The 13,000-nt window shown below is 44.4% G+C and overlaps 1 protein-coding gene across 3 annotated transcripts in view; it reads right to left on the minus strand.

The window, feature by feature from the left end:
• The window catches only part of LOC138963088 (piezo-type mechanosensitive ion channel component 2-like), a 185,969-nt gene that overhangs the window by 26,595 nt on the left and 146,374 nt on the right, over positions 1-13,000 (minus strand). For all 3 annotated transcript variants that reach the window (XM_070335119.1, XM_070335110.1, XM_070335101.1), the window contains 9 exons: positions 10,765-10,869; positions 10,358-10,455; positions 9,795-9,948; positions 8,641-8,688; positions 6,233-6,399; positions 4,597-4,755; positions 3,511-3,658; positions 2,727-3,002; positions 1,195-1,382 (listed from right to left, as the gene is read on the minus strand). In XM_070335119.1, coding sequence (XP_070191220.1) covers positions 1,195-1,382; positions 2,727-3,002; positions 3,511-3,658; positions 4,597-4,755; positions 6,233-6,399; positions 8,641-8,688; positions 9,795-9,948; positions 10,358-10,455; positions 10,765-10,869 — 1,343 coding nt within the window. The remainder of the gene's footprint in view (positions 1-1,194; positions 1,383-2,726; positions 3,003-3,510; positions 3,659-4,596; positions 4,756-6,232; positions 6,400-8,640; positions 8,689-9,794; positions 9,949-10,357; positions 10,456-10,764; positions 10,870-13,000) is intronic.

Here is a 13,000-nt window from a genome sequence, read left to right on the forward strand (position 1 = left end):
AGTAATATATACAGTAAAACTCCTCCCAACCGACTACGACCGATTTTGACACCACAGATGCATTTTCTTTCTTTCTTTATTTGGTGTTTAACGTCGTTTTCAACCAGATGCATTTTACTATATAATGAACCCCCAGTGGGCGACTCACCCCAAAACGCGACTTACGACTGAGCTTTTTGGGATTTACGACTTTCGCGCACTTTTCGAGCAGACGAAAACACAACATGGCGACTCTCGCTCTTCGAACAATCACAAGACGGAAAAAAACATGAAATCTTGCGCGCGTGAGATCCTAGTACATCCGGTTTTCCTCTGTATGCTATCTCGTCAGTTTTCTGACGACTTGTTGACAAACAAAAGATTCACGAAAGAAAGAGAAAAGCGCTGATTCTTGAGTAGAGAGCTAAAGTCATCGAGCGAAATGGCAATCCGCGGCGACTTCCTTAGGAGTCAGGAAGACGCAAATCCTGTGTATCGTCAAGGATAAGGACTCGGTGTTATCGAAATGCCAAGAAGGATAGTAAAGCAAAAGCACGCAAAGAGAGGTGCCTGTACGAAAACATCAACGATTGTGTATGGGACTAGTTTAGCGATGCAAGGCGAAGAAACATTCCTGTGAGCGGAAAGATGATTCGTGAGAAAAGTCGTTATGCTTTCCATCGAGTTAGGACATTCAGATTTCACTGGTTGGTAATAACGCGCCACAATGTCAAATGTGCTTCACTCAGCGGGGAGCGAGCATTACGCCATTAATAAATTTTCTTTGAAATTTGAGATAAAGTTGTTCTGCTGTAATGTGTTTGGTTGTGTGTGTGTGTGTGTGTGTGTGTGTGTGTGTGTGTGTGTGTGTGTGTGTGTGTGTGTGTGTGTGTGTGTGTGTGTGTGTGTGTGTGTGTGTGTGTGTGTGTGTTGATATGACAGTAAACTGCAACTGTGTGTTTGTGTGTAAACATGACAGTACGTACACTGCAACCAAGTTCATGACCGCCCCAAAAATTCAAACCCCCATTTTAAGACCCCCCCTTTTTATAAAACCTTATTTTCAAGGTTTTTCCAAAGTCGTAAATGGGGGGTTCCACTGTATTGCTCAAACCAAACATAAGTATGAATCTAACAATGCTCGGAATACAAATAACAGAAGTTCATTTGCAAGCATTGTTACCAAAGCCACTTTTAATGCACGTTGAAACTCACCTTACTATGGTCATGGAGAACTCAAGTTTGATTCTTTGCTGGTTGGTTTTATTCTTGCTCTCTTGTAATGCCCTGATCAGTTCCTTCTGAGCAGGTTCGCTGATCCCCCAAATAGCAGTCGACTCTCCGCTAAAACTCACCACTGATATGTCCGACAGTTCAAACCGGTTCAGGAATGAGATGGCGTTCTGTGCGTGTGAAAAACAGAAGATAATGTGCAACATCAGAACAGTGGCAACCAGATAAGAAAATTGCAAAACACAAAGTTTGTCACTGTCCCACCGTGTGCCTGCCTGTCTGTCTGTAATATCTTAATCAGTCTTTTAAAAGTCTTTCATATCATAAACTAAATGCATGTGGGATTTTAAAATCAACAAATGCGAACGCACGAACAAAACGCACTACATGAAGAAGAAAGAAACTAGCCCCCTCTAAAAGCCACAGCTCCTTGGAAAAACTAACAGTTTTCCAGTTTACCCGTTCTCTGAAAGACATATCCCTTTTGAAAGATGAACAGTCTTCTAGCCTACCCGTTCGTTCTATGACCAAGCACTAATCTAGTCCCCTCTGAAAGACAAAACCCCCTCGAGATCCAGCGTACCCGTTCTCTGACCAAGCACTAATCTAGTCCCCTCTGAAAGACAAAACCCCCTCGAGATCCAGCGTACCCGTTCTCTGACCAAGCACTAATCTAGTCCCCTCTGAATGACAAAACCCCCTCGAGATCCAGCGTACCCGTTCTCTGACCAAGCACTAATCTAGTCCCCTCTGAAAGACAAAACCCCCTCGAGATCCAGCCTACCCGTTCTCTGACCAAGCACTAATCTAGTCCCCTCTGAAAGACAAAACCCCCTCGAGATCCAGCCTACCCGTTCTCTGACCAAGCACTAATCTAGTCCCCTCTGAAAAACAAAACCCCCTCGAGATCCAGCCTACCCGTTCTCTGACCAAGCACTAATCTAGTCCCCTCTGAAAGACAAAACCCCCTCGAGATCCAGCGTACCTGTTCTCTGACCAAGCACTAATCTAGTCCCCTCCAAAACCCCCTCGACATCCAGCGTACCCATTCTCTGACCAAGCACTAATCTAGTCCCCTCTGAAAGACAAAACCCCCTCGAGATCCAGCCTACCCGTTCTCTGACCAAGCACTAATCTAGTCCCCTCTGAAAGACAAAACCCCCTCGAGATCCAGCGTACCCGTTCTCTGACCAAGCACTAATCTAGTCCCCTCTGAAAGACAAAACCCCCTCGAGATCCAGCGTACCCGTTCTCTGACCAAGCACTAATCTAGTCCCCTCTGAAAGACAAAACCCTCTCGAGATCCAGCGTACCTGTTCTCTGACCAAGCACTAATCTAGTCCCCTCTGAAAGACAAAACCCCCTCGAGATCCAGCGTACCCATTCTCTGACCAAGCACTAATCTAGTCCCCTCTGAAAGACAAAACCCTCTCGAGATCCAACGTACCTGTTCTCTGACCAAGCACTAATCTAGTCCCCTCTGAAAGACAAAACCCCCTCGAGATCCAGCGTACCCGTTCTTTGCCAAAGTACTCCGCCAAAGCGGCTTTCTCAGAGTTCTGGATCTGCCGAATGTTCTGCTGCACGGTCATCTTGAAGAGCGGCTGGTAGGCGCCCAGTTGCAGGTGGATGGTGACCTCCGAGGGGGGGTTGGGGTGAAAGACCGAGTGGGAAATAGCGAAGATGACGAGAGGGAACCAGATGATCAGGATGATGAGCAAGAGGAGGAGGCCACCCGTGCAATACTTGATGATTGGCATTTTCTTCTGAGACCTTGGAGTGGGGTACGCCTGGAAATAAAATAAACAAACAGTTTTCATACAGATCACCAGATCATCAAATATGCACACTAACACTCCCGTGGCCCATATCCAAGTTCAGTGTGCCACCACCTCCAAACACTTGAAAATAGTCATACACATAAAAGGTCACTCGTTAAACTGTGCATGTATGTTGTAACCAACAAACACAGAAGAACAAGACGAAGAAATCTTAACCAATAAAGCCTTCGATGGTTTTAACTGGAACATTGATGAAAGTAAGTACTGACAACTTCTGAATGCCTCCAGCACTGAAGGACAAAGATGTTGGCACAGATGACAAGAAATTGTAACCACCGAAAGAAATTTCTAGAAACTGAAACATTGGCAAAACAAAGAATTTACCACTTGTGAATGCCTGGAACACTTTCTCTTTTTTCCCTTTGGATGTGGACCCGGCTAAAACTAAGCAGTTAGACAATATGAACAACATGGTACAGTGAAATTAACTGGAAAATTGGGTTAAGCTTGTACTGACCACTTCTGAATGCCTCCAGCACTTAAGGACGAAGATGTTTGCGTAGATGTCCTCCATTTGCAGCCAGCTGCTGATGGCCAGAGTGGAGTCTGTCCAGATCCAGTCCATCAGGGCGCGCAACTCAAGCAGGAAGGGTACACCCAGGAACCTGTGTTACAGGCAAGTTATAACACACTTTACATAACTCCATTCAGCCAGGAACCTGTGTTACAGGCAAGTTATAAAACACTTTACATAACTCCATTCAGCCAGGAACCTGTGTTACAGGCAAGTTATAAAACACTTTACATAACTCCATTCAGCCAGGAACCTGTGTTACAGGCAAGTTATAACACACTTTACATAACTCCATTCAGCCAGGAACCTGTGTTACAGGCAAGTTATAAAACACTTTACATAACTCCATTCAGCCAGGAACCTGTGTTACAGGCAAGTTATAAAACACTTTACATAACTCCATTCAGCCAGGAACCTGTGTTACAGGCAAGTAATAAAACACTTTACATAACTCCATTCAGCCAGGAACCTGTGTTACAGGCAAGTAATAAAACACTTTACATAACTCCATTCAGCCAGGAACCTGTGTTACAGGCAAGTAATAAAACACTTTACATAACTCCATTCAGCCAGGAACCTGTGTTACAGGCAAGTTATAAAACACTTTACATAACTCCATTCAGCCAGGAACCTGTGTTACAGGCAAGTAATAAAACACTTTACATAACTCCATTCAGCCAGGAACCTGTGTTACAGGCAAGTTATAACACACTTTACATAACTCCATTCAGCCAGGAACCTGTGTTACAGGCAAGTTATAAAACACTTTACATAACTCCATTCAGCCAGGAACCTGTGTTACAGGCAAGTTATAAAACACTTTACATAACTCCATTCAGCCAGGAACCTGTGTTACAGGCAAGTTATAAAACACTTTACATAACTCCATTCAGCCAGGAACCTGTGTTACAGGCAAGTTATAACACACTTTACAGGAAAGGGTATTCGCTCTTTCACAACCTTTACAAACCTATTTTCGAAATTCGTCTATTCATTGCACACACACATAAAAACACTATGCTAACTCACCCTTTGAAGAGGAAGAGGTTGAGGTAGTTGTACTTCTTGGTCAGGAAATTGCCCAGGATGCGAGTAGGGTAGCCGCACCGGATCTGGTACGCGGAGAGTGCAAAGTAGATGCACTTGACAAAGTACCACAGCTGGGCCGGAATGTTGTCAAAGAAACTCCTGCAAAAAGCGGTTGCAATGGGCACATCAGTGAAAGATATTATGAGTACATAATAATATGAGTAATATTAATAATACAAATTTCAATGAGGGTAACCTCACAGGACTATATGAAATCTTGTCCTTATATCCTTATCTTAATAATAATGCATAATATTTATAAAGCGCGTGTATCCAGGGTTAAACCTTGCTCAAAGCGCTGTACAGTCCAAGGGAGATACAATAACATAACATTTTTACAGTGCAGTCATGCACATATCAATGAATAACACATTGCACTTACATCTGAAATCACACATCGTCAAGCTGCAGTTCCTTGCAAAAGATAAATTCCAGAAATAACTCTGTCAGGTTTTCAGGGGGTGTGGAAGAGTTGCTTTCTCTTGTTTTTCCTTGGATTTCCATAGAAACAGAGAGGAAAGCTACAGGGACATTGTACGCTTGTCTCAGTATTTCTATAGAAACAAGGGAAAGCAACTCTTCCATATACCGGCACGGTTGGCCTAGTGGTAAGGCGTCCGCACCGTGAGCGGGAGGTCATGGGTTTGAACCCCCAGCCGGGTCATACCTAAGACTTTAAAATTGGCAATCTAGTGGGTGCTCCGCCTGGCGTCTGGCATTATGGGGTTAGTGCTAGGACTGGTTGGTCCGGTGTCAGAATAATGTGACTGGGTGAGACATTAAGCCTGTGCTGCGACTTCTGTCTTGTGTGTGGCGCACGTTATATGTCAAAGCAGCACCGCCCTGATATGGCCCTTCGTGGTCGGCTGGGCGTTAAGCAAACAAACAAACAAACAAACTCTTCCATAACCCATAAAAACTTAAGTTCTTTCCAAACATCATCTTTTAAGAAGACAATGGCCTTGTGACCCCAGGTATACCGGCACGGTGGCCTAGTGGTAAGGCGTCCGCCCCGTGATCGGGAGGTCGTGGGTTCGAAACCCGGCCGGGTCATACCCAAGACTTTAAAATTGGCAATCTAGTGGCTGCTCCGCCTGGCGTCTGGCATTATGGGGTTAGTGCTAGGACTGGTTGGTCCGGTGTCAGAATAATGTGACTGGGTGAGACATTAAGCCTGTGCTGCGACTTCTGTCTTGTGTGTGGCGCACGTTATATGTCAAAGCAGCACCGCCCTGATATGGCCCTTCGTGGTCGGCTGGGCGTGAAGCAAACAAACAAACAAATTGTGACCCCAGGTCAATGACCGACATTTTCAGCGGACACCGGCTGCCTAGCTGCCCTTATTCACAGACAATGGCATATTGAACTCGGGTCAATGACTGAATTCAAGTCATAGTAGCAGAAACGTGCATATCACTACAGAGGATTTGTTATGTTTCTTTTGACATGTATAGCGATGTGGGTACTTGAATACTCTTCTTTAGTCAAACACAAGGCCCTACCGGTCAATAGGGTGCAGGAGTCAAAGTTGAAGAAAAAAAATGTCCCCTCATAGTCCCGGAAGTACGGTACTTACGTTCCAGTGACTTTGGGCAGCGCAAAGAACATCCAGATGTGAATGACGATGACCAGCAGGATCTGGAAGACGCACTTGCCCAGCACGTTCTTCCTCAGGAACAGTGCCCGATCAATGACAATCAGGACAAACTGCACGATCAGCATGACCAGGAACGGAACGGGAACCTGCACGCAGACGATAGCGTGAAGCTGGTGACTCACCACTTGTACAGGATAGCGTCGAGACAAGAAAATCTGTCACTTAAGAAACAGGTGCACTTTACACTCACTTGACCTAATCAATGCACTCCTAACCTGTACAAAAATAAATTTAAGAAATTGGGAGATCTTCCCCTCAAAGTACAGTGGACCTCCCTTATAGGACCCCATCCTTTTACACCTCAAAGTACAGTGGAACCCGCCTTATAGGACCCCATCCTTTTACACCTCAAAGTACAGTGGACCCCCCTTATAGGACCCCATCCTTTTAACACCTCAAAGTACAGTGGACCCCCCTTATAGGACCCCATCCTTTTAACACCTCAAAGTACAGTGGAACCCCCTTATAGGACCCCATCCTTTTACACCTCAAAGTACAGTGGAACCCGCCTTATATGACCCCATCCTTTTACACCTCAAAGTACAGTGGAACCCACCTTATAGGACCCCATCCTTTTACACCTCAAAGTACAGTGGACCCCCCTTATAGGACCCCATCCTTTAACACCTCAAAGTACAGTGGAACCCCCCTTATAGGACCCCATCCTTTTAACACCTCAAAGTACAGTGGAACCCCCCTTATAGGACCCCATCCTTTTAACACCTCAAAGTACAGTGGACCCCCCTTATAGGACCCCATCCTTTTAACACCTCAAAGTACAGTGGAACCCCTCTTATAGGACCCCATCCTTTTAACACCTCAAAGTACAGTGGAACCCGCCTTATAGGACCCCATCCTTTTAACACCTCAAAGTACAGTGGAACCCCCCTTATAGGACCCCATCCTTTTAATACCTCAAAGTACAGTGGAACCCCCCTTATAGGACCCCATCCTTTTAACACCTTAAAGTACAGTGGAACCCGCCTTATATGACCCCATCCTTTTAACACCTCAAAGTACAGTGGACCCCCCTTATAGGACCCCATCCTTTTACACCTCAAAGTACAGTGGACCCCCCTTATAGGACCCCATCCTTTTACACCTCAAAGTACAGTGGAACCCACCTTATAGGACCCCATCCTTTTAACACCTCAAAGTACAGTGGAACCCCCCTTATAGGACCCCATCCTTTTAACACCTCAAAGTACAGTGGAACACCCTTGTAGGACCCCATCCTTTTACACCTCAAAGTACAGTGAACCCCCCTTATAGGACCCCCTCCTTTTACACCTCAAAGTACAGTGAACCCCCCTTATAGGACCCCATCCTTTTACACCTCAAAGTACAGTGGAACCCACCTTATAGGACCCCATCCTTTTACACCTCAAAGTACAGTGGACCCCCCTTATAGGACCCCATCCTTTTACACCTCAAAGTACAGTGGACCCCCCTTATAGGACCCCATCCTTTTACACCTCAAAGTACAGTGGACCCCCCTTATATGACCCCATCCTTTTACACCTCAAAGTACAGTGGAACCCGCCTTATAGGACCCCATCCTTTTAACACCTCAAAGTACAGTGGACCCCCCTTATAGGACCCCATCCTTTTAACACCTCAAAGTACAGTGGAACCCGCCTTATAGGACCCCATCCTTTTAACACCTCAAAGTACAGTGGACCCCCCTTATAGGACCCCATCCTTTTAACACCTCAAAGTACAGTGGAACCCCCCTTATAGGACCCCATCCTTTTAACACCATAGTCTTTCAGATATTTTGTTGATAAAATCTGTGAATTTACCTCCATTTTAAGACACCCTCCCTTTCAAGTCTCAAAAGGTGGGTTTTACTGTATACATCAACAAAATATCCTGCATGATAAAGAGGAAACTCTAAGGAACAAATACACGTGTTATTGCTAATGCCTCTTCACACTAGGGTTTAGTCATTTAATTTTCTCATAGAGTGTCGGAACACAACAATCACCTTTGGAGGCAAAGCCCAGTCAAACAGGATTGAGAATTTTAGAGCTAATTTCTTAGCCCTATAAAAACTATTATGGGTATGCAAAGGTTCCCAAGAACATGCAAGGGGACCGCAGCAGCCAGACCCTATCACAAACAGAACTCTACAATTCACAGGTGAGAGCGATGTAGAAAAAACGTTGAGCTTTTCATAGCTTGCGCTCTTCCACTGCCGACAACTGCAGAATCTGCTGTGAAGGGTGACGCAGTAGTCTCCCTGTCACATTAGCTTGTGTACAATACAAGGAAAAGTAGATTCTGTGATGTAATACGATTTTTGAAGACCAATGAAGACTTCTTACCCTGTTGTCCATAATGTAGCTTGTGACGTCTCCATCCCCAGATTGTTGCTGTAAAAGGCAATAATGATTCAGTTTTGTAAAACACAATAAACAAACACAATACAAAATGTGAGCAGAAAAGTGATGAGATGAAGGATTTAATGCACACAAAAACAGTCTCAAGTCAAACACACATGCACGCACCCACGCACGCTCGCTCACTCACTCGCTCACAAATTCATCAAAACATGAATGAACTCAACCTATATAAATGAAGTCAGCTCATCCACTCATAATCCTGACCTTGATATGCACAGGAATCAACTCAATCCAGAAAATTAATACACCCAATGCTTCACACAGCTAGCACAAACACAATTTTCTGCTCCCATTGTCTTCTTCTTCTTCGTTCATGGGCTTAGACTCCCACGTTCACTCATGTTTTTAGCACGAGTGGATTTTTACGTGTATGACCGTTTTTTTACCCCGCCATTCAGGCAGCCATACGCCGATTTCGGGGGAGGCATGCTGGGTATTTTTGTGTTTCTATAACCCACCGAACTCTGACATGGATTACAGGATCTTTTCCGTGCGCACTTGGTCTCGTGCTTGCGTGTACACACGAAGGGGGTTAAGTCACAAGCAGGTCTGCACATAAGTTGACCTGGGAGATCGGAAAAATCTCCACTCTTAACCCACCAGGCGGCAGCGACCGGGATTCGAACTCACGACCTCCCGATTAGGAGGCCGACGTCTTACCACCACGCCACTGCACCCGTCTGCTCCCATTGTTATCTTCGTTCATGTCCAGACCTGCCAACTCTTGCAGCAATTTAGAATTTTTTTGAATTCTCAGGGTAGCAAATGGTGTTTAAGTGTAGCATTTTCTAAAATGATTTCCCACATCCGCATTTAGGTCATCTTGTACAAGAATAGACATTTTTAATAAAGTTGCATGACAATGCAGGAACATTAAAGGTCCATTAAAGTATCTGCAGTGCAACTTTTCAGTGTAGACGATGTTTTATGACCCATCTTGTGACAGCTACACGGAGTGGGAAGCAGATATGAGTAGTAGGACTCACAAAAAAAGAGGGAACTATTGCATGCTCGTGATTATTTGTTTAAGCATAGCCATCTTTAGCTTGGCGCAGCAGCGTAGCAAGTGCTCTCACCTGTGGTCCAAAGGCCGTGTAGCCGAAGACGACAATGAAGAAATTAATGAAGTCACAGCAGAACATGGGAGCATACACATCTACTGTGGCGTTGTACACACTGTCTGTCATCTTTTTGAAGAAAATGACAAACGGTGCCACTCCTGTCTTCAACCTATGAAAAATACACCATACACAATCTGCAATAGGTATATGAACAACAAACAAATGAATAAGCAGACGAGCAAGTGAGCAACACACACACATGTACACACACACACGCCTGCCTGCCCAGCCGCAAGCACGCACGCATGCACATGCACACACACGCACACACACACACACCTTCTTTTTCCCTAACCAGCACCATTTGGTGAGAAAGTATAACACTAGCAATGCATGTCAAGAAGTACCTCTAACATCACAGAGGATAATACAGACAAGAAACCAAAGCATTTTGCCTAAGTTTCCATGCCTCCAGGCAAACCCCAGGCAAACCTGTCAATTTTTATCAACACGCAACCAGCACATGCACACACAAACTCAACTCTCTTTCCCTCCCTCTCAGAACTTAATGGACATACGTTTTCTTTAGCCTGCCATCTTCATGTTCCTCTTCAGGATGAAGTTTGTCGACGACATCAGATTCATCTGCCCGAGCAACCTCCATGACCTGCCCAGGCTGAAACACACCAATATCAGAGTCAACACTGGCTATGTGCAACTTCCACAGCCAATTATTCCATATATGACACACACTCTATCATGCGGAGACAGTGTGTAAGAATACGAATGATGTCACATGAGGATTGCGCGTGCGCACACACACACACACACACAGAACCACACGCAGAACCACACAGACACACACAGAACCACCCACACCCACCCACAGATTCTCACACCCATTCTACCCCACACCCAACACCCACACCCACCCACCTACTCCCTACCCCCACAGTGGAAGGCATAATACAGCCAAAGTACAGACCTGATCACTTATTGGCTGAGGTGTTGTTGGTGGACTTCTCTCTTTCTGACCGGCCCGCTCCATGTCTTCATTGATATCCTTCGAGTCCTTCCACAGACCGTACCTCTGCAAAACAGCCAAGATATGATTCTGATCAAGCACTAGAAAACACCCCTATGATCTTTTGGTACAATGCTGATCACTCAACTAAACAGGGGGTGAGGGTCTTTGCTGATATCCTTGCATTCCTTCTATAGGCCACACCTCTGAGCAATTAACAGACGAGATACGATTGTGATCAAGCACTGAAACACACCCATTGCCATCCTATGATCTCATGGCACAATGCTGATCACTCAACTAAACAGGGGGTGAAGGTCTTTGCTGATATCCTTGCATTCCTTCTACAGGCTGCACCTCAGAACAATAAGATTGACTGATCATGTAAGCACTGAAAAACACCCCTTGCCATCCTATGATCTCATGGCACAATGCTGATCACTCAACTAAACAGGGGGTGAAGGTCTTTGCTGATATCCTTGCATTCCTTCTACAGGCTGCACCTCAGAACAATTAACAGACAAGATACGTTCTGATCAAGCACTAGAAAACACCTCTTGCCATCTTATGATCTCATGGTACCCCTTGCCATCCTATGATCTCATGGTACAATGCTGATCACTCAACTAAACAAGGGGTGAAGGTCTTTGCTGATACCCTTGCAGTCCTACCACAGACCGTACCTCTGCAAAACAGCCAAGATATGATTCTGATCAAGCACTAGAAAACACCCCTATGATCTCATGGCACAATGCTGATCACTCAACTAAACAGGGGGTGAAGGTCTTTGCTGATATCCTTGCATTCCTTCTACAGGCTGCACCTCAGAACAGCATACAAGGAGACTCTAATCAAGGATCACTGAAAAACAGCCACTGCAGACCTGTGCACACTCAAAACGCTTATCAGTAGTAAACAAACCAAATTTCAGTAGTTTTTAAAATGTTTCAGTTGTAAGCTGTAACGACAGTTCAAGACATAATTCTGCTCACAAAGCACACCAACTGAAACACTATGACGCAGTAGAATGGGAATGGTGACAGGTGTCTCCTCTTCACTATCTGAATCTCGCACTCTTTTTACATTTAGTCAAGTTTTGACTAAATGTTTTAACATAGAGGGGGGAATCGAGACGAGGGTCGTGGTGTGTGTGTCTGTATGTCTGTCTTTGCGTGTGTGTGTGTAGAGCGATTTAGACCAAACCACTGGACCGATCTTTATGAAATTTGACATGAGAGTTCCTGGGAATGATATCCCCGGACGTTTTTTTTCTTTTTTTCGATAAATACTTTTGATGACGTCATATCCGGCTTTTTGTAAAAGTTGAGGTGGCACTGTCACACCCTCATTTTTCAATCAAATTGATTGAATTTTTTGTAAAGCAATCTTCGACGAAGGCCGGACTTCGCTATTGCATTTCAGCTTGGTGGCTTAAAAATTAATTGATGACTTTGGTCATTAAAAATCTGAAAATTGTAATAATTTTTTTTTAATATAAAACGATCCAAATTTATGTTCATCTTATTCTACATCATTTCCTGATTCCAAAAATATATAAAATAGAAATATGTTATATTTGGATTAAAAACAAGCTCTGAAAATTAAAAATATAAAAATTATGATCAAAATTAAATTTCCAAAATCGATTTAAAAACAATTTCATCTTATTCCTTGTCGGTTCCTGATTCCAAAAACATATAGATATGATATGTTTGGATTAAAAACACGCTCAGAAATTTAAAACGAAGAGAGGTACAGAAAAGCGTGCTATGCAGCACAGCGAAACCACTACCGCGCTGAACAGGCTCATCAGTTTCACTCCGTTTAGCACAAGCGGCGGACTACGGTCATTGTGAAAAAATGCAGTGCGTTCAGTTTCATTCTGTGAGTTCCACAGCTTGACTAAATGTAGTAATTTCGCCTTACGCGACTTGTTTTCTTTTCCATGTTTCACTTCAATCACAAGTTGCCACGCAGACGCTGGACGAACTAAGTCTAAGAACAAAGACTCAATACTGATAACACGCGCGCTTCCAGTAAATCGGAAAACGTCTTTTCAGCGCAACGGCCAACTAATTGGTCAAAACATCTTAAAACAGAAAAAAAGTTTGTTTGTTTGTCCCAGCCGACCACGAAGGGCCATATCAGGGCGGTGCTGCTTTGACATTTAATGTGCGCCACACACAAGACAGAGGTC

This window comes from Littorina saxatilis, linkage group LG1 (genome assembly GCF_037325665.1).
Source record: "Littorina saxatilis isolate snail1 linkage group LG1, US_GU_Lsax_2.0, whole genome shotgun sequence".
NCBI lineage: Eukaryota > Metazoa > Mollusca > Gastropoda > Littorinimorpha > Littorinidae > Littorina > Littorina saxatilis.